Source organism: Oreochromis niloticus, linkage group LG13 (genome assembly GCF_001858045.2).
Source record: "Oreochromis niloticus isolate F11D_XX linkage group LG13, O_niloticus_UMD_NMBU, whole genome shotgun sequence".
In the NCBI taxonomy this organism is placed as follows: Eukaryota; Metazoa; Chordata; class Actinopteri; order Cichliformes; family Cichlidae; genus Oreochromis; species Oreochromis niloticus.
Window position 1 is genome coordinate 5822263 of NC_031978.2, and position 25944 is coordinate 5848206.

General features: G+C 39.0%; 1 protein-coding gene and 2 long non-coding RNA genes across 3 annotated transcripts; 2 read left to right on the forward strand and 1 right to left on the reverse strand.

Annotated features, from left to right (window-relative positions):
• Nucleotides 1–14173: 14173 nt before the first annotated feature.
• Nucleotides 14174–23283, reverse strand: LOC109204706 (uncharacterized). The gene is made up of 5 exons (XM_019366257.2): nt 23078–23283; nt 19925–20397; nt 19606–19738; nt 14767–14859; nt 14174–14236 (listed from the first exon to the last, which is right to left on the reverse strand). Exons 1-4 carry the CDS (start codon nt 23094–23096, stop codon nt 14777–14779), a joined length of 708 nt encoding a protein of 235 aa, XP_019221802.1. The 5' UTR covers nt 23097–23283; the 3' UTR covers nt 14174–14236; nt 14767–14776.
• Nucleotides 15152–16423, forward strand: LOC112841909 (uncharacterized). The gene is made up of 2 exons (XR_003213379.1): nt 15152–15620; nt 16345–16423. It is a non-coding gene; the product is annotated as an uncharacterized LOC112841909 (long non-coding RNA).
• On the forward strand, nt 17020–18012 carry LOC109204707 (uncharacterized). Its single transcript, XR_002064213.2, has 3 exons — nt 17020–17102; nt 17452–17538; nt 17920–18012. It is a non-coding gene; the product is annotated as an uncharacterized LOC109204707 (long non-coding RNA).
• Nucleotides 23284–25944: the final 2661 nt, after the last annotated feature.

The following is a 25944-nucleotide window of genomic DNA, read 5'->3' on the forward strand; positions in this document are numbered from 1 at the left end:
AGACTCAAGAGCCACTTATTTCTCTCAACTACTTGCAGTAGGAAAAAGAAATCCGAAAGTTGTCTTTGATACAGTGAGTAGCATCGTCTCCCCTCCAACGCCATGTACACCTGTCTTTTCAGATAAGGACTGTAGTGAATTTTTAAAATTTTTTCAAGATAAGATTAGTTGCCTAAGAGGTAACATAACTCCCTCAGGTAACCCCACTAACCATGATCTTCCACACTCCATAATTATGGAATCTTTCCTCCCAGTTTCTTTAAAGGATCTATTGGAAATACTGACTCAATTGAATCCTTCAACAAGTTCAGCTGATGTCTTACCTACTCATCTATTTTGTAAAGTTTTTGAGACCATCGGGCCCTCTGTGGTCACGCTGATAAACCATTCATTGCTATCTGGCTCTGTCCCCAGGTGCTTTAAAGAGGGGGTTATTCAACCTTTGCTGAAAAAGCCTAACCTGGATCCAACACTTCAGTCAAGCTTCAGGCCCATCTCAAAACTTCCTTTTATCTCTAAAATCTTAGAAAAAGTCATTTGGCTACAAGTAAAGAAAGCGCTGGAGAAGCATAATATTCTTGATAAATTTCAATCGGGTTTTAGAAAGTTACACTCTACAGAAACAGCTCTCCTGAAAGTCACAAATGACCTCTTGATGGCTGCAGACAGGGGTGATTGCTCAGTCCTAGTTCTTCTGGACCTTAGCTCAGCCTTTGATACCGTTGACCATCAGATCTTAATCCATCACTTAAATCGCATGGTAGGGATATCTGGATCTGTCCTAAAGTGGTTCACCTCATTTCTGGAAGATAGGACGCTTTTAGTTTCAGTGGGAAACTTCCGATCAGACGCGGCTAAGTTTCTATGTGGAGTCCCACAAGGTTCGGTTTTAAGCCCCCTGTTATTTTCACTATATATTCTTCCCTTAGGCCGGATCATTAGCGGTTTCAAAAATATTTCCTACCATTTGTATGCAGACGACATCCAATTATACATCTCTTTTAAACCTTGGGAATTAGACAAGCTATCCACTCTTATGGACTGTCTTAAGGAAATTAATCTTTGGATGACAAGCAATTTTCTGCAGCTGAACGCAGACAAGACCGAGTGCTTAATCCTTGCCCCAGAGAATATCAAGCCCCAAATTAGTCAACATCTGGGTGCCTTTTCATCGTCGATAAAAGCCACTGCTCGGAATCTTGGGATAATTTTCGATCAATCTTTGTCCTTTGACGCTCATATTAAATCCGTGACCCGCTCCTGCTTTTTTCATTTAAGAAATATTGCCAAACTCAGGACTATTGTCTCCACAACCGAACTGGAGATGCTTGTCCACACCTTCATTTCCTCCCGGCTAGACTATTGTAATGCACTCTTCTCCTGTGTATCTAAGGCCTCACTAAATCGGCTCCAAGCGGTTCAAAATGCTGCAGCAAGGCTTTTAACCCACAGCAATAAATTTTCCCATATCACTCCTATACTAAAATCCTTGCATTGGCTTCCGGTTGGGTATAGATATAAGTTTAAAATCCTCACCTTTACGTTTATGTCTCTACAAGGTGAGGCCCCCACCTATATCTCGGAGCTTCTCCAACCCTATTCTCCAAAGCGGACTCTTAGATCCACTGATAGTGGTCTTCTATCTATTCCACGGACTCGTTTGAAAACAAAGGGGGATCACGCTTTTCAAACCCTGGCTCCAATACTGTGGAACGGTTTACCCTCCCCACTACGCACCATCGACACTGTGGCTTCTTTTAAAAAACAGCTTAAAACTCATCTGTTTAGACAGGCATTTGGGTAATGTTAGTGCGTAATATGTTGTTTTATTCTATATTTATACTGTACTATTGCTTTGTTTGATATGCTTTTATACTTCCTTTATATTGCTATATTGTTTGTTTGACATGCCTTCATGTGAAGCACTTTGTAACAGCGTTTTGTCTTAAAAAGTGCTATATAAATAAATTTTACTTACTTACTTACTTACTTACACCCATTGTAAACCCCACGTGGTGTGTCGTAAAAGTTAAATGCACTGTGTGTGTGTGTATGCACGTGAGTGTCTTTCTGTGTGCGTGACTTCCTGGTTACAACTGTTTTAACAACATCCTTGGTCATAAAAAAAGGTCCTCTCCCCTCACCCTGTATATGGCTCAGTTCCTGTAATGGTTCACCATACACAAACACAGGTGAGGCAAGAAGTGAACATCCTCACTAAATAAGGACAGAGAACCTTCACATAGGATGTGCCTGCAGTTAAATACTATAACCAATTGCCTCACATTTAACAATTCACTCTAACACCCCCCAGGTGTGGGGGCCTATTTCCTCCCACCACACTGCCTGCCAGTGGCTGATGGCAGGAAGTGTGGCACACAGGTATGCACACGGGTGTTCACAGATATACACTATCTTCCTTGGCTGGTGCCTCAAAGCATATCGTGCATTGTCGGTCATCGGTGTTGTATGCTGCTCAGTAACATTAAATATTTATTATTTACTGTTACTTATACTTATCTAGGTTGTTGCTATGGTTTCCCTACTGCAAGCCTATTCAAATGGTGGCCCGCGGGCCACATGCGGCCCAGAAGCAACCTGCGAGTGGCCCTGCCTGTGGTCCTGGCAGAAACACAGAGAAAATGGAAAAAATTAATTAATTTAAAAAAATTAGAAAACTAAAAATTCCTACAGCATGGTGTAGACTGTGAATGCAACAAGCCTAGTAGCCTAGCAATATTTAACCCACAATGCACCGTGATGTAAACATATTAAACTATCATCGTAATGTATGATGCGACAACAGCATGTCTTTCTCAGTCCAAAAGCGTAAAATTGACAATGAAAACCATCAGTTTAACCCTCCCTGGACTGACAAATACTTATTCATTTTACTGCCAAATCCAAATGCCAAACCTATGTGTTTAATATGCAGTGAGTGTGTTGCGGTACTTACGAAGGCACCACAATGACAAACACCAGACTTCCTGCACAAACTTTCCATAGCAATCTCAGGAGAGGGCTGCAAAAGTACAGTTTAATTGCGAGTTTAATAATCTTACAACCGGAGTTGTACTACAATGGTGAGGGTCCTGTACAGCCCAAGAGAGAGCTGCAGCAGCTTCCCTTCTTGTTTGCTGGATCTTGGCGAAGAAGAAAAGGCCTTTCACAGATTCTGAAACAGTGAAATACTGCATGCTGGCCAAGGTGGATGCAGTGATATGCGACGAAAAAATTAAAGTAAGTGTGACATCTGCTATTAAAAACGTACCCCTGTCAGACACTTCAAATATTCATAGAGTTGAAGTTCTGGCTTCAGACGAGTTTGAAATGCTGTTAGATGACCTGAAGAAAACTGATGTAATGTCTATAGCAGAAGATGGGTTCACAGACAGAACTGATAATGCACAGTTGTGCATATATGTCCGTTTTTTGGATGGCAAATTGCTCGGCTTACTACCGTTAGAGGGACACACAGCTGGTAAAATAATGTTTGAGAAGATGTCAGCTTTTTTTGAGGAAAATGGTCTGGAAATGAAGCGTGTCTGTATACTTGTGACGGATGGGGCTCCATCCATGGCAGGAAAAGTGAGTGGTCAGCAAAACATTTATTTTATTTTGAAAGGGAATTATCAAAATGTTTTTTTGTTATTATTTGAAATGTACAAAAAAAAAAAAAAGGTTTGGTTATAGCTCCCTTTTTTTAAATGGACCTTTTGGTGTCCATTTGTGAGAGGTAACCAGATTTACAGGGGAAAAGAGAAATGACTTGTTTTTCAATACATTTGTGTGGGTTTGAAATCGATCATGATCTACTGCTTACTGGCTGCAAAAAAAAAAAAAAAAAAAAATCTGGCCCAACTAACTTTTTAGTTGAATAGCCATGCCCTACTGTGTTGTTCTCTTTTGGCGTTCAGACAATAATTCTGATTGCTACAATGATAAACAGCACAGGCAAAAGAAAAAAAAAGATTTTCTAACTCCACCACAACAATCTCGCACAACTATGTCAATATACATTTAATCACAGTAAATTGCAGCTTGTTATTTTATATCTGGCATAAAAGACCATGTTTCACCAGATGGGGATGCTCTAGAGTCACTTGAGAGTTTCCAGTCCTGTCGTTTCTCAGTGTTACGTTGGAAGAGGCTCTTTTAATTTCAGAAAGGGTTTTGCAATGACAGCTTTTTTTAAAGATGAAAATATAGTTACATTTATATGTTAAATGTACACAACCCAAGCATGTTCCAAGGCTCTTTTTAGATGTAACTTTGAACCCTTACAGAAGTGCTTGAATTATTTTTAATGTTTTCAACATGTGATGGACCGAGCAGTGAAGGAAACTTAGGCACAGGTTAAAGTCCAAAAAAATGATTTTTTATTTAACCCCAAAACATAATTGGTTAAATCACGCAAAAAGAATCAAAATCTTGGGCCCATAAAAGAGATCAAAATAACAGAACTTTACTCAAAGTTGACAACACTACTGATAACTCAAACAAACTGACCTAACTTAACGAGACAAAGGGGAAACTTAAATAGTGGCTGATCAGCCCACGAAAACACAAAAAGGGGTAAAACACACAAAACCTAACTAAACCTAACATAATGAACTCCAATTCCCCCCATAGTCCTGAGTTATGGAATGAACCGATTTGCAGTCTTCCTTTAAAGGTCACTCCGCCCCTTCTCTTTATTGACCACTTTTCACACATGCAGCTGGCTTTAGCTTTCCAGCACACAGCCCGACACATTACACAACAGCAGAGAGAGCACAGCCTTTAAGGCAGCAATTGCGGATGATGCTCAGGTGTGACCACCTTTCCTGCAGCGGCACTGCAGGCCACGCCCAGTCATACACATTAACCAGGTAAAATGAATATTTATGCAGATATTTTGCAAATATTTATTATTCATTTTTTAGGAGCATAGTGCTTTTTTCCAATTATTTTTAAAATTCAGATCAAGGCTCTGCTACACGCTCCGAAAGCCCAAAGGCGATATAAGGATGATGGCTCAGTTTTTGTTTGCTACATGGATAATTTAAGTTCAGCTTTTTAATTAATTTAAAAGAGACCTTCAACTGGATGTTTTTCTTTTTTGTTATAATTTTTTAAGATTTCAAAATGTGTTCATTACATAAATAAAATTTTCAATTTTCTTTGTAGCACTTCATGAGCACTTTCATAAGCAACACACTATAGTTGTTTATATAAAGCATAACGGTAAAAAAAAACAAACCCAAAAAACAAAACAGTGTATGCAGTGTTATCTTCATCTTAGATGTCAAAAAAGTATTTGCGGCTCCCAGTGTTTTCTTTTCTGTGGAAACCGGGTCCAAATGGCTCTTTGGGTCTTAAAGGTTGCTGACCCCTGTCCTAGGTCTTCTTCTCCCCCTCCCTCCTCTCTCCCCTCCTCTTCCCTGTTCCTCTGTTTCTCCTCTCTGCGGACAGTGTGCATAGCGCCAGATCAGACTGGGAGTGGATACAAACACAATTTGGAGCACCTGGAAGGACATGAATAAGATTTATAATCAAAAGTAAAAGTTATTTTCATCTGTAGTAGTATGATATATTTCTGCTGCACAATAATATTCAATATTTAGTATTTACTGTTATATTCACATAGATTATCGCAATGATGTTGTTTATTGTATTGCTCTCTTTTTTGCTTGTTTTCTCTTTTTTCTTTCTCAACAGGTGATCCAGGTGATTGATATATGTATTTTTTGTCTGTTTGTTTTGTTGTTTTTTGTTTTTTGCCCTTTATCACCGTTCCTCTTCCCCGCTGTTTTTCTTTCCCTGCCTCTCTTTCTTTCTCCCTTTTCTTTTCCCCAGTCATGTCTGTCCCGTGTGTAGCAAATGAAAATAAAATAAAATAAACAATAAAAACAAAAGTGAATCAAACAGACCAATACGGCAAGGCCGGGATGGTCCATTTGGTAAAGTAAATCCATTGGGCATCTTTCTTTGCCTTTAGACAATAATTCTGATGGCAAAAGAACCAAACAGGACAGGCGGGAAAAAAAAAGTATGAGATATTTCTCAGTATGGCTCTGTTCAGGACATCACCACTTTTCTATCCCAAAAGGCTGATTCATCACTGATTTCAAAAATTATCAAAGGGGGTTCACTGTGGTTAGGGTTAGGTTTGTCTGACATGTTTGAACTGGTATTGGGCTCGGATGGCCTGCTGACTTTGTTATTTTATGCAGTGCACAGTGACTGTAATAGCCTTGGATTACTTGAACATTTCTTTTACATTTCACAAATGACAACGCAATTTTAGGTTTCATAAAAGGTCACATGGCACCCTTTCACTGTGGACACAGGCCTAAAGATCCCTGGGATTTTAGCACCCTCAGCATTTTGTATTCTATATGAAGTCCATTTTGGAACTGCCCTGGTGCTGTGTTTTTCCTTCCTTCTGTAACTTTCTTTTCTCAACTTCAAACTCAAGAAGGGGCAGGTTTATGATATTAGTCAAGATAATGGTAGATGCGATAAAGATGTGTTCTTGTAACTTAGCAACAGTAAGTGCTTGAGAAAAGCGCTCTTAAAGGTAAAGGGTGTTTTCAAGGACAAAAAAGGACTGATTTTTAAAGTTTCCTATATTGTCTCAGTGTGACCGTTTTGACATCGCAGACTGCTAATGTCACACAGTGGAAAATTGTGTTTTTTATATTTTGTTTTGAATCAGACTGTGTATTGCTACATAGTGATTTTATTTGCATGTTTTATTGTTATAGTGCTATTGCATGATTGTTTATTGATGTTCTTATTGCATGATTTTATCCCCATATTTATACTGTGTTTTGTGTCGCTGTATAGTATTCTTTTTTTATTCCACTGTGGATTGGACAGATAATTGCGTGCACCTGTGAGGTGGGGGCGTGCCCCCGAGGTGACCTATTGGCCGCCAAACGGACTTAAGGGAGATGGTGAGCGCAAAGACGGGAGAGAGACACATGAACAGCGAAGAACAGGAAACCGAACGTGTGGTGCAGACGAGCACATGTATAGAAGGACTGGCCTGCCTGTGAGGCGTCGCGAGACTTCCGGCGATCCAGTTCCGACGGACAGAATAGTAACAGCGGGAGGCGATGTGTGAAATCCACCGAAGGCAGAGGGGACGCCTCTGCCTGTATCAGGGCCGGGCTATGAGGGAAGCCGTGTGCGGACGCGGAGAGCGGCTGGACTGCACGGCCATGCGCTGCCAGGTGGGGATGGGAGCCTCCTCCCTGGCCTTCTGCTGGCGAGATTTCCCCATCCTGGAAGAGGGGCCCCCTTCTGTCTCTTTCAGCTAAGGAACATTTGCCCGAGTGTGTGTGGTTGGACATTGGGAATAGAGGACTCTGGGGGGGGGAAGTTCTTATCGTATAAAAAGGACATTCATTTAGCTTTGATCTTTTTAATTGTATAGTGATTTCTGCCGGCAGGGTTTTTAGCGGGTTCTGAATACTCTTGTTATTGTATATGGGGGATTTTAACTTCTACTTGTGATTCTGGCTGTTCTTCTAAAAAATAAATGGTGTGTTTAAAGCCGGCCCAGTGTCCGTACTCCGAGCGCTGATTCACTCTCTCCCCTTATGCTTGTATGTATATAGACGTGGTGGCGAAGATTTAGGTCACCAGTTTAGCGGCTACACTAACACTAACAGAGATCCTGTATTTGTGGTGAAGCAGTATGTCATCTGAGACGCGACTGGATTTGTCTTCAAACAGTGTGTCTGTATGCTGTCTGGAGACAGAAGGCTGAGTAAATTTAGTGTAAACTCATTACATTATTTAACTATCTAGTTTATGGAAAATCTAATTAGAAGAGCCCTTTTCTTTGCCCGCATTACACCTCTCCATAAACTACGTTGGTTTTGAAAGAGAAGCTGGGACACCCAGGACAGATTGATGAGGATTTGAAGACACCTGCTGGCCCATGAAGATAATACACAGTAAAATACCTTTTATGGAACTTTTCTCTTGAAAGATAGAGGGGCATAATGTTCTGAACCGCAGATGGAAATAAAGTAAGGCATTATTTGAAACAAAGAGTCTGGTAAACTGGTTCACCAAGCCTCAGAGAGGCTCACAGTTTCAATTTAATGTCACAATAAACCTACACATACAAATAGATCTTGAACAACAACAAACAAAACAACTAAAGGAAAAGCACAACGGTGACAAAAAGAAACTAATTCATCACCAATTCAGGACAGCCATGCTGATAAAAAACAGTACCATTGTAAGGGAGCAGTGATGTGTGACGGGCCGAGTAGGGAAATGACTAACAGGAACAGGTGTACTGTTCAAAAAAGTGGGTTTTATTTTATCCACAAATACGAAAAAAAAAAATATCAAAAACACAGCAAAGAAAAATAAGTTGTTCTAAACCAGGGGTCAGCAACCTTTAACACCCAAAGAGCCACTTGGACCCAGTTTCCACGCAAAAGAAAACACTGGGAGCCGCAAATACTTGTTGTCATCTAAAATGAAGATAACACTGTATATATTGTTTTTTTTACTTTTATGCTTTGTGTGAACAACTAAAGTGTGCTGCTTATGTAATCCATGAAGTGCTACAGAGAAAATTACATTTTATTTATGTAATGAACACATTTTGAACTCTTAAAGAAATATAACAAAAGGAAAGACACCCAGCTGAACTAAAATGATCCATGTAGCAAACAAAAACTGTTGTCAGCCGCCACCCTTATATCGCCTTTGGGCTTTTGGAGCCTTGACCTGACTTTTAAAAAATAATTGGAAAAAATGCTCTACGCTGCTAAAACATGAAAAATAGATATTTGCAAAATTCTGCCTAAATATGTGTTTTTTACCTGGTTAATGTGTGTGGCGGGGCGTGGTCTGCAGTGTCGCTGCATGGGAGTCGGACACACCTGAGCAGCACCCGCAATCACGCCTCGCCGCCTTAAAGTCTGTGCTATCTATGCTGTTGTGTTGTCGGGCTGTGAGCTGAAAAGCTACAGCCGGCTGTATGTGTACAGCAACCGTGTGTGAAAAGCGGTCAATAAAGAGATGTTGAAAAGCGTGTTCATGCAAACATCGTCGGGTCTGCCGTGATGTGTTTACAATGGGACTTCTGCTCCTGAACCTCTGCGCACAGCGTCTGCAAATCGGGGCTGTACGAAGTCACTTTCATCTTTACGCAGGACTAAGCTGTTGTCTGTGAGGCGTGAGCGGTGTTTGTCTTTAACATAGTTCACGGTGGAGAACAGCTGCTGACATAATGTGGATCCAAAGATCCATAATTGGCCTACCTGGGGTTGAAAGTCTCGATAAATGCACGGCGTTTCGGCGGGTACACCGGCTTCCGCGAGTGTGACGCTTATTTTGAGCGATGAAAAATAATAAAATATAATTTTATTTTTATATTTCAATATCACAATAATCTTCCAATTTAGAGCTACAAGTTAAAAAAAGAACTAAACACAAATAAAATACACTTCAGCTAAATACTTCTAATTAATTTTCCCAAACCACCCGGAGCCGCAGTATAAGGACAAAAGAGCCGCATGCCACAGGTTGCCGACCCCTGGTCTAAGAAATAAGTGGGCTTCTAAAAGAGTTCAGCAGTTAAAAATAGCAAAAGACAAAACACATAACAGACTGTAAAAGAAACAGCTTTAATAATAGAATAGTGTGTAGCTAAATAAAATAGAATTCATCATCAATATACTTTGAGGTTGTATTATATTTTACAGTGCCCACCAGGGGAAGCACCAGAACTCACTTAAATTCTGTTTCCATGGCACCAACATAACACCACAACAGCCACCTCAAGGTTCTTTGTGTTGTAATGTAAAGATCCTGCAATGTTAGATAATGAGACAATGCTCTGTGAGCAGCACTTTGCAGTGGTGAGAAGGGAAAAGACTTTTATACTGGGAAGAATCCTCTGGCAGAACCAGGCTCAGGGAGGGAGCAGCCATCTTCACAACTACTTGGGGGCCGAGGGGGAAGAAAATAGGAAAAAGGAGACACAGAGAGACAAGAACAAAATGCAAATTATGGGGTAGAGTGAATAACATGCAGTACTCGCACATCAAGACATGGGGAGTAGAGAAGAAGTGCTCAGTATATCATGTCAAGTCCTCCAGCAGTCTGAGCCTATAGCAGCATAACTAATCAGTGATTCAGGGTCACTTGATCCAGCTCTAACTATAAACTTTAACGAGAAGAAAGTTTGAAACCTAATCTTAAAAGTAGAGAGTGTGTTTGTCTCCTAAGTACAAACTGGAATCTGGAATGTAGGCACAGCTTAAAAGTGAAGCCAGTTTGCAGTGCTGGCTATTAGACCAATCCTGGCGGTCACCAATGCTGCCCCTCAGCCTTTTCAATGTCACCTCCTTCTCGAGTCATCACATTCACAAAACTTGCATATCTATGCTGCCCGACAATACCCCATAGCGTTTTAAGGCTGAGGAACAAAAATAAAGGTTCACTTTATTCTTCTAATGACCAGCAGGGGGAGACTCATGATTGCAAAATGTGTTGAAGTCTATACAACCATGGTCTCCTTGGCTCTATGACCTCAGCAAACATTTTGCTGTGTTGCCAGTTCATGTCTCATCATTTTGTTAATTTTGTGAATTCTGGCCCCTACTATAGTCAAAAGGAATCTTTAATACGTAGTCTGTAATCTTAAGCCTGTCATGACCTGCAAGAGTATAAGATTGCATCAAGACAGGAGTTGTGGGAACTGTAGGAAATAGCTGGTCTGAATTACAGCTTTACCATTTTACATATTTATGCATTTTTTTGTTTTGTTTTGTGTGTGTGTGTTTTTGTTAATTATGCACTCTAGACTCTTTATCAGTCGCTCCTGTTACAATGCTCTGTTATATGGTTCAGACGATTTCTCAAGAACATTGTGATTAGCACTTACATAGCTACCCGGCCAATCAGTCTTTATACAAGTTAAGTATTGGCCATCTAAATAACAGCAGCATTGCCCGCACCGCTTCTGCACAAAAAGACAAAAAAAAAAACAAAACAAAAACATCAGAAACAAGGTGGTCATTTATTACACTATAACCTTCTGTGATACATTAATAGAATCAGAGTCAGAGAGACTTTATTTATCCCCAACGGGCAGTTAAGAAGATAAGGACAGGGCATAAACAGGCAATAAGAATGAGATAATAAATACACAGAATATACACAACAGCAGCCATAAATAAGTAATCCTGTTGGTGACTGTAGAGTTCATTAGACATACTGTATATTACAAGTTCAGTTTCACACCAGCCTACTGTGAATCAGGCTTTGTACTATTTATCCACACATACTAAAAACAAGTGCAGGAAACACTTAAAAGTCCATAATAAACACGTGGATTATTTAAATAAATCAATCAATTCTGGGAGGTTACTGTGAACGGGAAGAGAAAACCCCACTGTTTAAAAAGTCTTCTTAGATTTATTTCAGTTCCTCTGTTTGGCAAAAGATTAAAAGTACAAATAAACTGCTGTTTTAAAAAGAAGATCTGATCCCACAAATATAATTTTTTAAATCTCTGAATTCTCATCTGTATTTAGATTATTGGATCAAAAGACCATCATACATGTTCTAATGAAGTTCTAAGAAAGATGAAATACAGTTTCTGTCATGGTTTGCAAAGCAAGCCGTGTGGAGTTATGAAGAAGGACCAAAGATGCAGGCACTGGCTGTGAGTGAGTTTTATTAACAGGAGGTGAAAACAAACAAAAGCGAGGATGGCGAGGACGAAACTAAGAAATAACCTGAACTGGGAAAACTAGTGAACAAACCTGAAACCATAACATGCAGGGAGAACCACGGGAACTAATCGGTGGTTCAGGGTCACTGGATCCAACTCTAACTATAGAGCTGGATCAAGTGACCTAATCTTAAAAAAAGAAAGTCTGAAACCTAATCTTAAAAGTAGAGTGTTTTTGTCTCCTAAATACAAACTAGAATCTGGAATGTGGGCACAGCTAAAAAGTGAAGCCAGTTTGCAGTGCTGGCTATTAGCCCAGTCCTGGCAGCCTTTTCAAAGTCCTATGTTACCTTGTTCTCGAGCTGAACCAGGCTTTGTACTATTTATCTACAAATACCTAAAACAACTAAAACACTAGAACCTAGAACCAGAACCACTGGTTTCACTAGAACCAGAAACTATACATCACACAGGGAACCAAAACCCTAACTCTTGCCCAGAATACAAAATCAGAATAAACTAGAACATAAGATCATAAACACAAAATGCTGGGTCAGCTGATCCAGGACCATGACAGTTTTAATAACCTGTCAAGGTTCTCATCCCAAATTTGCTCCAAGACTCGTTTCAGGTGCTCTCAAATGGAAACCCTGACATAACCAACTGGTTTTGTTTCATTTTGTCTTCAAATCCATATTAAGACTCCAACCCTCTTCCTGTTTCTGAAGTTTCCTCTTTATTTCATTCAAATCACTGATGTTTTTTATTTTACAATATTCAAATATCGTTCTTCTGCTTTTGCTTTTCCCTTCTCATTTTCCTCATTTAGCATAATCTTTCCTACATAAGGAAAATATAAGCCAGCTTCACATTATGGCTGATATTTTGCAGTTAAATATGTATTTTTTTCCGTTTAACCACATGCAGCACATGTTACTGATCAACCACTGTTTTTCCAACCAAAACTTCTAAACCTGATTTACACTCATGGAATTTTAGACTTTTCAATTTCACAAATTCAAATGTCTTCCAATCTTCTCAAAAGTAATCACTTTCATCACTGAAGTATTGTATAATAATAGTTAAACAATAGTTTAAAATTAATACTGAATCAATATTGTTAATTACATATGGTAGTTTTGAGGATTTTTTAGGGGGTACATTGTTATCAATAGTAATGTTTATACATGGTTATACAGAAAATCCCAGACTGTTCTTGCCATTTTGGTGCTGAGAACTTGCTGGCCGTTTTGCCTTCACTCTGCGGTCCATCTCATCGTAAACCATCTCGAGTGGGTTTAGGTCAGGTGACTATGGAGGCCAGGACATCTGGCACAGCACTCCATCACTCTCCTTCTTGGTCAAATAGCCCTTACACAGCCTAGAGGTGTGTTTGGGGTCATTGTCCTGCTGAAAAATAAATGATGGTCGAACTAAGCACAAACCGGGTGGGATGGCATGTTGGTGCAGGATGCTGTGGTAGCCATGAGAGTTCAGTGTGCCTTCAATTTTGAATAAATCCCCAACAGTGTCAGTGGGAAAACACCCCCACACCTCCTCCTTCGTGCTTCATAGTGGAAACCATGCATATAGAGACCACCCGTTCACCTTTTCTGCTTTGCACAAAGACACGGCAGGTGGATTCAAAGATCTCAAATTGGACTCATCAGACCAAAGCACAGATTTAGTGTTATTAGTAGAGATGTGTCTGCTACTGGAACTCTGTGTGGCATTTCTCTACAATTTCTGGGGCTGGTGACTCAGATGAATTCCTCCTCAGCAGCAGAGATGACTTGGTTTTCCTTTCCTGGGCGGTCCTCATGTGAGCCAGTTTCATCGTAGCGCTCGATGGTTTTTGCGGGATGCATTCAAAGTTTTAGTAATTTTCCAGACTGACTGACCTTCAGTTCTTAACCCTGTAAGAACCAACCCATCAAAAAATAGCCAGAAAATTCAGATTTATTTGCAAGTGAAATGTTTATTAAACCTTATAACAAAATCCCCCCTTTTTTTGCTGTATCATGTTGCATATGATATATATTTATTATATATGTTTTGTATCATATTTGATACATTGGGTGTTTTTGGTAACTTTTTGTTTATAAAATTGTTAATTTTAGACAAAAAAAAGCTTTGTCCATAACATTTTGAAATTATGGCAAGTATTGATCATGTTGATGAGATACAGGTCTCATAAACTCATGTGTCAAATATGATACAAAGGGCGTTATAGGGTCAAGATAATGAAGTGCTCTAATTTCTCTAGCTGATTGGTTCTTACCATAATATGAATTCTAACAGTTGTCAAATAGGTTGGTACACAACTGACAGCCCTGAGTTCTGCACAACACAACTGATGGTCCCAACCACATCAAGAAGGCAAGAAATTCCACAAATTAATCCTGACAAGAAAAAAAAATTTCAGCAAGAAGGTGGCCAATTATAAAGATATATAATAGAATTCAGGTTGGCGACAGATCCAGGGTATATCTTGCCTCTCGTTCTGTGACAGCTGGGATGGACTCCAGCTCCTCAGTCACACTGGATAAGTGAAAGAAAATGGATGGATGAATATATGAAACATATTTTATATTTAATTAAATGTATTTTGTATTTATGTGGTTAAAAATGATGACTTAAATACTGCACTTCATTATACCTCTACTACACTATCTCACAGACAAATATTGATGTATTGTAACCACTACATTTGTCTGAAATCTTTTAAATAATTAATAAACACTTTTATTCATAATATAAAGTACTGGCAAATATTACTTAAATAATTCTTTGGATATCAATTTTTAAACAAGCTTTAGCCAACTAAAATATGTCTCTGTAATAAGACCTGGCCAATTCTGATAGGTGGAACTCTGATAGGTTTTAATATGATTGAGCTTACTGAAAGCTCAATCATATTAAAACAAAATATGTGCAAAATATATGCAGAGCAATACACACCTATCCATAAAATGCTCTGTTTGTGTGGGTTATAAAGATAATGTATTATTATTATTACAAAAATATGTAGTCTGCAGAATTAAAATAAAGTTTGACATAAAATAACTCACCTATGCTTCTTCACATATCAGTGACGTTGGTGTCAGGAGTGTTGGTATGGAGAGGTCGGAGTGCGACAGCTGAGCCTGAGCCAAAGGCTTGATCTATTTGGCAGCAGGTCGGGAGATGGAAAAAGTGTTTTAGCATACATATGTACAGAGGGTCTGCCTGCACTAATTACATGTTGGCTAAAAAACTACAAAACATTGTTTTATGTTAGAAATTAAGCTAACTAACACTAGGAGAATTTTTCATGGAGACTTTCTATGAATGTAATTTTTACGTGTCTCACTTTTCTTTTTTGAAACACATACTTTACTTTTAACAAAGCTAGTGTCGCTTTCTCTTGCAGAGGTACAGCTCTAGAGCTCCGTCAGCTAGGAGCGCTTACACACTGTAAAAACGATAACTAGTAATTGTTGATTTGAGTAAAGTTTTCAAATTAAACTGACTTAGAAATAAAACTTTCCATTTACAACCTAAAATAGCTTGTCTGCCCAACAAATTTCTTCCATTGTTGTCCTAACTAAGATTTTCTAGCGAGCATAACAAAGATTATCAACTTTTGAGTAGAGTTTTTGAGTCGAGTTGGGAACCGGTGGGAAACCCCGTAGGTGACTGGCACACGTCGTGGTCTGAATAAGTTTGAACTAGACCAAATGAGTCTGAGCAGACTGTGTGATAGTGGTTTGTCGATGTGTTCTGAACTGAAAACCTGCTAAGAAAATTTGAACAAACGTGGCCAAAGTTGGATGAAAATTACAATTTTTCGACCATTACGGATTTTACCTGGTCTGAAGTTGGAGTGTATTATTTGACCATTTTTTGGACAGGTGCGGGAGCTGCCGGCCATTTGCCCTAGCAGGTAAGCTAACGACATCTGTTATTAGGATTTTCTACAAGCGCTAGGCTGCATCCTCCTGAGGACCCAGGAGGGTGGAACGAGTAAAGCACTGAAAAAAAGCCAAACAATAACATATTTAAGTCATCTAAGGGACTTATATATCATGTTTAAGCTAGCGAAGGACCGCGCTGGGGTTGAAAATGATATGCCAGGAGTTCGCTGTTCTCGCTGCTCTAGCGAGCCTTGAATCCCCAGCTAGCTATCGAAGCTGGTGGTAACAGACTTCTCCGAAAACGTAGAAGCATTTTTGCAAAAATGTGTTGTCTTAATAAACTGAGGAGATATTTGAAATTTACACAGCTACATTCTCGCCTGAAAATATCTTAAAAGTTTACTTTGTGACCCAGAAAGAGTAATAAGAGTAATATTAAAACTAAGTGGCTGCCGCCATTGTTTGAAACTAGAATCGGCTGGGCCGCGCTATGAATTCTGGCATAGGGTGGGCCACGAAGGATACACCTGACCCATCCTTCAAAGCTGTGGAAAAGTATTGTATTGTTTTGAGAGCCTTTTTGTTGGTGGAGTATTGATTTTATGTACAATTCCACGGGTAGACGCGATCTGTACGGTCCGACTTTGCACATGCGCAGTAAGGATCGGGGAGTCTGATCCGTAACTTTTTTTTCTCGTTTTTTTTCTCTACATTATATTGAAATGTTTCATTATTGCAAACATTTTCTCTCAGGCGGAGAGAGGTCGTGGAGTGTCAGCCTATGGTATCTGAGGTCCAGGAGAGATGACCTGCGCTGTTTTCCTCTGAGGAGGTAAGACTGTCCTAATTTATTTATAATTTAATTATTATTCTAATTGGGCATGATTTATACTTATATTGAAGTAGTACGGTATTTGCTGGGGTAATGCATTGGCCAACTTTATTATCTTGTGCTACCACTCCAGTCAAGGCCCTTGCCAGTGTTATATTGAAATCCTTACCCTGAACATTTCTGCCAGTACAAGAGTCCCCATGCTAAATCGAAATTGTGAAACAGAAAGGCAATCTCATAATTTTGACTTAGCATGTATTTTTTTTGTGTCTGTGTGTGCTAGAAATAGGACTTCTATAGTCTGAGATTGTTAGGGAAAGAATACTAAGGCAGGTCACAGAATCTGATTGGTCACAGATTTTGGTGCAACTTAGAACATAATATGTATTTTCATATTGATACTGGGTTTTGTGGGGGGTGTTTCTATTCCTGTGCAAAAGACGTATTCATGAGAGATTTTTGAAGTAGGTTTTGCTTTTGATAACACAGTCAGGCATATAACATGGTGCAGACTGTCCAAGAAGAGCTACCCAGGAATTTTCTGTGCTGAATAAATGACAATATTTTGGTGAATGCATCCCTTGACAAATTTGTGCGTGGCCTGCTGAAACTGTACTGGTCTAAGAAGGGAGCTCTTGGTGAGGAGATGGAAGACCTCCTGGATAAACTTGATGAACAGGTGAGTGAAGTGCTCCTTTATCTGACATTTTTAGAAGAGTATACTTTTCTCTTAACAGAAACTGAAAAAGATGTTGGCTTCAAACAAAACACATCAGTGGACATGTCAGTAAAAATGAATGTCATGAGTCATTGCTTTGTTCTTATTTGGCAGTATTTTATTTAATTTGTAAAATGAAAGTAAAATTGTTAACATGGTGTTGTTGTTGGGTTTTTTTGGGGGGGGGGGGTTGCTGGGTCTGACCTGTGCTTTACTTTCATTACTATGAGAGTTCTGATTTTGCATTGTGTATAGTACACCATGTTACTTCACTAATTGAAATTCTTGTTTTCCACTGAATACTCTTTAGACATCCAACACTGTGTCCAACGGGCACTGAGAGGCCTGCCCATTTTCCTCAAGAGAAGATGCAACAGAGGTTTTCCTGAAGTGCTTAGTAAGTACAAAAAAGTAATGCAAGTAAAACTAATTGCTATGAGATGTTTTTAGAGGATGAGTTTATCCAAAATGGAAATGTACACTTTCTCAGTGCAGTCCAGATAATTTTATAGTGGGGATTGCAGTTGTCATAACTCTCACTCCTTTTTTTCTGCTGAGCAGCAGCTGGGCATTGTTAGTGGTTGTTCCATAGCAGAAAATATTTTTGTACAAAACTCACAAGGTGGCATTAATTAAAAGAAAATAAGCTTTTTCTTCTTAAAACCTCCATGGGTCAAACGACCAGCATGGTATAGAGGTTAAAGTTAAAATCTTTAGAAATTTGTTTTGTCTTTAGTTTTTCTTAGCTTTCAATAATTCATATTTTACTTTTCTTCAGGACACTGACATTTTGGAACCAGTGTTGAACGGTGCATCAGTTGCCATCCTCACCATCCTACAAGATGACGATGCTGATACGTCTGTGCGAGAACATGCAGTTGTGTTGGGAGGGGACATCGTGCTACATAACATTCCAGATCTCTCTACTGCCCTGGCACACCTCTTTGGCCTTCTGTATGCCCTCAACATTGATTATCCAAAGCAGATGAGTTTTACCTTTGAAGCAATTCAGGCCATCTTATTTTGGCCTGGTCGGACAATATGAAGGCGAAGTGGATAAATCATTATTCGAAATGTAAATTTTAGTCAGATGAATCTGTATTGTTGAGAATATATGGTGAAAATTTGTCTTGTAGTATTGTAAAAGATTTGTTATAGTGTTAGTTTCCTCTTCATTGATGGTAACATTTCTAATAACTTTTAACTTCCATAGTTCATCATAGTAAGCCTGTGTAAAATATCAATGTCTGGGTACATAGGCAATCGTTTGTGGCAGTACCCTATTTAATGTGCAATAGTTATGTTCAGCTTTTACAAGACGGTCAGGGTGTGTGTGCATGAATTATTAAGTTGCTGGACACTTTTCTTTTTTGGTTCTGGACTCTGGAATTTTGACGTCTCTGCTGGGGTGCTCAAAGCACCCAAAAGAAACTGGCAACATGTTTTTGTTTGTTTGTTATTTCTTTTCTTTCTTTCTTTTTGTTTTTTTTAACAGAAATTCACCCTACTACCCATGACATTCTGAAATGTACTGAAAAGACTGTTGAACAAAATAAATAAGCTTTTAGATAACATTGAATTGTGCTTTGTTTTATTCTATATCTATTTATTAAGTGTTTTTTCAAGTATAATAACAACATACATTTTCCTTTGTTTATATAGGTAAATTTTCAACTCACTGGAGTAAGAATTGCATGATTACTCAACAAGAATATCTGTGTTTGGTGAAGGCAGAAATACATGGCATTGAAACCAGAATTTCTTCGTTAGACTTACAGGATTATCCTAATTAGGTGAACAAGAAGATCCAAGTTGGCAGAACTTGTAAATCTTAGTTAAGTCAACAACAGTTGGCAAAAGTTGAGAAAACTCAAAAATCTCTTGCATCATGTTGCCTTGAAATTTTACGTTTTCTCAACATTTTCTTTTTTACAGTGCACCTGGAACAAACCAAATCATGAAATAAGGAGGAGGGAGGCAGGGTCAGATGCTGACTTGATTTTATCCTTTGTTGCGAAACAGAAAACAAAACTAATGCTAGCAAACAAACACGTTTATAAGTACCTTGTGAAGCAAACATTACTTTATGGTGATAAGTTATTAATTTTCATAATAATAATAATAATAATGACTAATTAAATGTTACTCATGGGGCTTTAAAATCATCACCTTCCACCCCTGCCAGCACATGTGCGCACACCAAAACATTAAGCACAATCAATCATTCCAAAACATTAAGCACAATCAATCATTTCTCATTATAACTTAAAGTAATATACAACCAGAATACAGGCATCAATGTCAGATAAACATGCAGTGTAATCTTAACATTCCAATCATACGTGTTATGTGTGAAATACAAAACATGTATAGATGAAATGTAAAGACAAAAACAAGTTGTAAATTGTAATTTATGAATCATTGTTAATATTTCGACTGCATACAGGTTAAAGTGAACAGGTACCTGGGGGAACACATGGATCAGAGTCACTTTCTGAAGGAGGACTGGATTGCTCTTGTTCAAGAGATGTATTTATGATGCATTTTATGATCAGGAAGACCAAAGTCAAGACCAAGACCAAGGCAAGCCCAGCCCACTAAAACAAAGAACAGAGATAAACAATGGAAAAAAACCCAAAACAATCAAACCTGTCATAAATGCTGTATTACCACAGGAAACAAATTACCTCATTTCACATATCACATTCTCACCAAACCACTTAAAAAACAAACAAACAAACCAAAAAAAAAAACAAACCAAAAAAAAAACGAGTTTCACTTACCTGAGAGAGAAAGTACCAGTCCTGAGATTTGTTCAGTCTATCCTGATATGAGGTACCATTTTCTGGTTCACACCACTTCAGTGGGGCAGCTTTGTCAGCAGTTACATACCTGCCTGACCAATCAGTCATTCCACATGAAAAGTAGCTGCCATCAAAGAGCATCAAGATCATCCACACAAATGCAGGGACGCAGCAGTGAAAGAATCGCTTTGCATTGTCTGTGTCACGTGAGCACTTCAGTTCTTGCATTGAAGCCATCAGCACATAGGCCAAAATTCCAGGAATGATGAAAAATGTAGCCACAAAACCACCATTCAAGTATGTCCCTTTACAGGGGCACTCAAACTCTGTCTGCACCAACCTTTCCAAGACCGTCAAAATAAGGGCAAACACAACATTTGATGCAAGTGGGCCATTTTGAAATTCTCTTTTCACTCTTTCCAGCCATTCTTGTTTTCCTTTTTTATTCGCTTCTGCAGGCATAGACAAAACCAAAGATTAAAATTCATAGAGATAATAATTTGATAATTCTAAAGACTTTTTCTGTGATATATTAATACTAATCATAAAAATTAATCCTCAGACTGTAATGCTCATTAGACATGAATTACAAGTTAATCTCAGTATTAACCTGATGATGAAAAAAATGTGTACACTACATACACTAAAAAACACTACAGGAGTCATGTAAAATCCAGTTAATTTAATTTTGAAAAAAAAACTGTGGAGGAAGAGGCGGGGTGCTTGAGAAGAGAAATGAAAAACACAGGGGAGGGTGTTAAATAAATGACACTGTACTTAGATATTTCTATTTCATTTCTCTGTTTACCAAAATCCTCAAAAACCCCACTGGAAATGCTTTTCATAAATAGACATGAACTAATTGTACAGAGAGCAGATATTGGGATTTCACTGGCACTGACAAGATTAGACATGAAACAAACTAACTGACATTTTTCGTTCAAATAAAACCTGTTGCCACTAATCAATCCAGTTCTTGTGTAATTTATCACAATATGTTCTTTCTTTCAGAGGAAATTATAGAGCCTTTCCATCTACTTCCTTTTCTTAAGAATGGCTTCTTCATGGCCACCCTTCTACTGAGACCATTACTGATGAGGCTTCAGACAACATTACGGTTTAACTGAAGGGCACAATGCATCTCTCAGGTCCCATGTGAGGTTGTTGCTCGATTTGTTCCATGACTTTCAGATACTGCTGTAGGAGGTTTCTTTTAGGCCTACTACTTCTTTTGTCATCCACATGTCCACTTTTTTCAAATTTACTCAGAAATCCTGAAAAATTCTCCAGTAAAAGTTGCAGTACTGATTCAACCTCTACTCAAGTAAAAGTGAAAAAGTTCAGGCTCTGAAATGTACTCAAAGTAAGAAAGAAAGTAAAAAGTAGGTCTTTGGAGGATGTTTCTAACAGCTATTTTTGACCAAAGATAATTGAATCTTGTGATATATTAATAAAATAATATTAGTAGATGGGGATACAAAATTTCCTTCAATCTAAATATTAATTCTAATAAAGGTACTCAGCTTGAATCAGTAAAGTAGACCATGAGCAGAAAAAAATAAATTATTATTCCCCACCACCTCGTGTTGCCACATTTAGTCACATATGTCTTGATGCATGCTCAATCATCCAGGTAAGTAAATCCCAAAAGGTTGATTCTGTTCATCTGGACGTAGCATTTTCAGTGCGAGAAACATTTCTTCACTCATCCAAATGGCGCACTGAAAACGCTACGTCCAGATGAACAGAATCAACCTTTTGGAATGTCAAATTTACAGACCCCAAATCCAATTTAAAAACTTGAGGACTTGCATGTAAGCTTTTACATTTCCAGTTTACCAAACACGACCGAGCAATCATTACCTTTAAGTCTCTTCTTCCTCTCCTGTCTTTCCTACAGCTTTCTCCATCTCTGAGTGAAGTTAGCTTTCTGTTTTTTTCTCTCCCTGTGAAATAAAGCAGCTGGACCTTAAGCTAGCAGAACACTGTGCAAAAACCTGCACAAACAGTTTGTGTTTGCTTAAGTTTGTTGAGCTGATAGAAACGTTTCATCTGAAACACTTAAGAAAAACGAACATTACTCCCTCTATGATCCACTCGCTCTCGCGCACTGGGCATGGAGAGCCGATCCAGTTGATTACGCTTCGATTTCGACCAACTAGACGTGTTAAATAGTGATCATTTACTTTTGTGAAAAACTTAAAGATGAGTATCGTTAAATTACCGTGCAGTTTGTGGGTTACAACAGAAAATGATACATTTATTGTTCTCACGTGGTATCGGACAGGATTATTTCAACACACCGAGGACGTTTTGACGAACTTTAACGATATACCACTTTCTCAACATGTAAACGGCTCTGTGTTTGTTTCCAGACGTCCTATAAAAATACCACTTGCTCTGATTGTTGCACATCGCTAAAAGTTATATCTGCTGGAAACAAAAATACAGCTTTCTGAGTAGCCTACATCTTTGAAAACAATTGTCTATTTTATTCTTGTAAAACACACTTCTGTATCTGAACGACAAGAATGTGGGATATTGTTTGTCCGTGATTTGGATGGGGGAACAGATTGTGGCAGGGTCAGCCTGATATGTTCTGTAGGGAATAACTGCCTTGGCACCACACCGGCACAACCGCAGCTTATGGACATCTATAAAAGCAAAAGTAAAAAAACACCAACCCATTTTAAACCCTGAGTACGACACTCCTGTGCCCATTCTGAAAATGTAAGGAGCAGCAATTAGATATTTGTTTTAAAATATCGGGAGGAAAAGTAAAAAAATTGTCAGAAAAATAAGTACTCAAAGTACAGATACCTAAAAATTGTACTTAAGTACAGTAACAAAGTATTTGTACTTGATTACTTCTGAACTCGGTACTCTCAGTTCATGTCAGTTCATGAGCAGTAAAACAGACATAGGGCTTTGTAAAAAATATTTTACAAACCCTAACCCTAATATAAATATATTACAAATGCTTCTTTTTCAACAATTTTGTATATTACTGATTCTGATTTATATTTTGATTTCTGAATAAAATTATATACATTACACTTTTCTGCTTTGTAAATTCTTTGGTGTACCAACTGTATTATAAATAAAATATATAATAAAATAAACTGCACCAACCTCTAAACATTTGATCCATTCCAAATATACTCTACTACTTCTTACACGCTCTGCCCTGTGAGCACCGACAAAGTATACAACAACTGAAACTGAGTTTCAGTTTCTCATCTTAACTATAATGGGACACGCCTCTTTTCCTCTGTTTAGAGTTTGCTTCTTTCTAGTTTTATATTTATTTAGCATTGAGAAACTTTCTCTATTTATTGTTAAAGTGAGCATGAAAGGCTAATTAAAAGTATGTAGCCCTCTAAAAAAACTGACAGATGTAACAAAGTCTGTGAAGCTGGATTTAAGAAATAAGTGCTTAAAGTTTTTAGAACATGTTTAGCCACATCTTGTATATATAAATATGTACAGTGCTCGGCATAAATGAGTACAGCCCACTACATTTGTCAGAAAACCTTTAGTTTCCTTGCAGAAGCAGCATTTTCAATGAGATACTGCACTACAAAATACTCCCATAAATGCGGCCCACTGATTGCAAACAAGATTTGTTTATCTGCACACACAAAAAAGTGATTTTCCTAACAAATTCATTCAAGCCCATGTCACAAAAATGAGTACACCCCAATTATAGTCTTAGGAGAAAAGTCACACTTAAGACTAGAAAATTCGAATTAACAGGCATTCAACCACAGGTGAGTCTAATGATTCATTTAAGAGGTGTTCAGCAGACAGGTGACAATAAAAGGGCAATACTTAACAAAGAAAAGCCCTTCCCATTTCATGCAGTCAGCAATGGCTCCACATGGAAGAGAAATGTCACAAAATCTGAGAAAGGAAATCATTTCTTTACACAAAAAGGTGAGGGCTATATAAAGATCATCAAAGCTTTACATATCAGTCAAAATACTGTAGCAAAAGTGATCCAAAAATTTTTAAAGATGGAAGTGTAACCATCTTACAGAGATGTCCAGGTCGTCCATGGAAGTTAACATCTCGACAGAAGTGTCTTCTGATGAGAAGGGTTGAAGAAAATCACTATGCAAGTTCACTGCACTTAGCTAAAGCAGTAGAAAGCCAAACTTGAGGCACGGTTTCCCGTGACACCATACGGCACACACTGCAGAGGAATGGCATGCATGGGTATCATCCACGAAGGAAGCCTCTCCTAAAGCCCATGCACAAAAAAGCACACCTAAAATTTGCTAGGGCCCATGCTGAAAAAGATAAAGACTACTGGGACTCTATACTCTGGACTGATGAGACAAAGATCACTGTTTTTGGAACTAATGGTTTCAAAACTGTATGGTGTCATAAAGGTTAGGATTTCAAAGACAAATTCATGGTGCCTACATGTTGGTGGCAGGGTCCTTATGTGGGCCTGCATGAGTGCTGCTGGTGTTCGGGAGCTGCATTTCATTGATGGTATCATGAACTCTACAATGTGCTGCTCTATACTGAAGGAGAAGATGCTGCCATCACTCCGTGCACTTGGTCGTCGTGCACTTTTCCAACACGACAATGATCCAAAACACACATCTAAAGCTAGTGTTGCATTTCTGAAGAAGAACAGGGTGAAGGTGATTGAATGGCCAAGAATGTCTCCTGATCTGAACCAAATCGAACACCTGTGGGGAATTCTGAAGCGACAAGTTGAGCATCACTCTCCATCTAGCATCCAGGCTCTAAAAGAGGTTATTCTCTGTTCATACCATGCCTAGAAGACTTGGTGCTGTCCTTGAAAATCATGGTGGTCATACAAAATACTAGATGTAGTCGTTTTTGTTGCGGGGTGTATTCATTTTTTGCTTCAACCAATTTGAGTAAAACTGAAGATTTTGTGATCTAAGTTATATTATTAACCTTAATTTCATGTTATGGAGTTAAACAAGTGTTCAATAAAACCTTGTGAAAATTTTGGAAATTGTTCTTTTGTTCTTTGAGCTACTGATTAAATTTGTACTTTTTAAAGGGGTTGTACTCATTTGTGCTGAGCACTATATGTAAAATATATGTGTGTGTGTGTGTGTGTGTGTGTGTGTGTGTGTGTGTGTGTGTATAAACTGGCGCACCAACGTGGGGCTCGATTGGATAGCAAAGAAGGGATTTGGTACATTGGAATCTGTACTGGGGGTGAATGATGAGTCTGGTTGATCACTCGCGATCCCAAAAAAATTAAGGCATGCACATTGGTTTGCACAGGAATGATGGTCGTGGACTTGAGGCACGTTGGGACGACAGCGGTGATCAGGGAGAGGTTGAAGATGTCAGTGAGGACATCTGTATGCTGGTCTGTGCAGTCTCTGAGCACTTTCCCAGGGATGTTATCTGGACCAGCAGCTTTTTGTGGGTTAACTCTGCAAAGAGTTTTTCTCACATCAGGTCAGACACAGAACCTGGTTGTTGTGAGGGGGGGGGACTTCCTTACCAACATATTGTAGCGGGCCAGGGCTGTTTGGGGTTTTGTTATTGACAGTTATGTTTTGTTGTCATGTTGTCATGGTGACAGGTGACGCGCTCTCTCGGCGACTGTGTTTTTCCGGTGAGAGAGCGCCTTTTTTGTTGTTGTTGTGCTGTTGCCGCGCTGAGCAGTTAGCTAGCGGCAGTGTTCTCCAGTAAAAGCAGAATAAACGGCTGTGCTCCCTGGCTAACACGGCGGGAAGCAAGACCGAACGAAACCTCTGTCTCCTCCTTGTCTGAGCTTGCCACATTGGTGTCAGAAGTGGGATAGCTCACCCTCGCCGGAATGGAGAGAGACACTCAGAGGCTGGAGCAAGCCGTCGACGAGAGCATTCGCTGCTTGGGAAGTGGGCGATTGAAGAGAGAGCAAGCGAGCGGCCATGTAAGTCCCCCGACAGGTCCCGACGGCGCGACCGACGCTAGGACAATGCTTCATGGGCTGCCTCTGTCGACCGACACGCCGG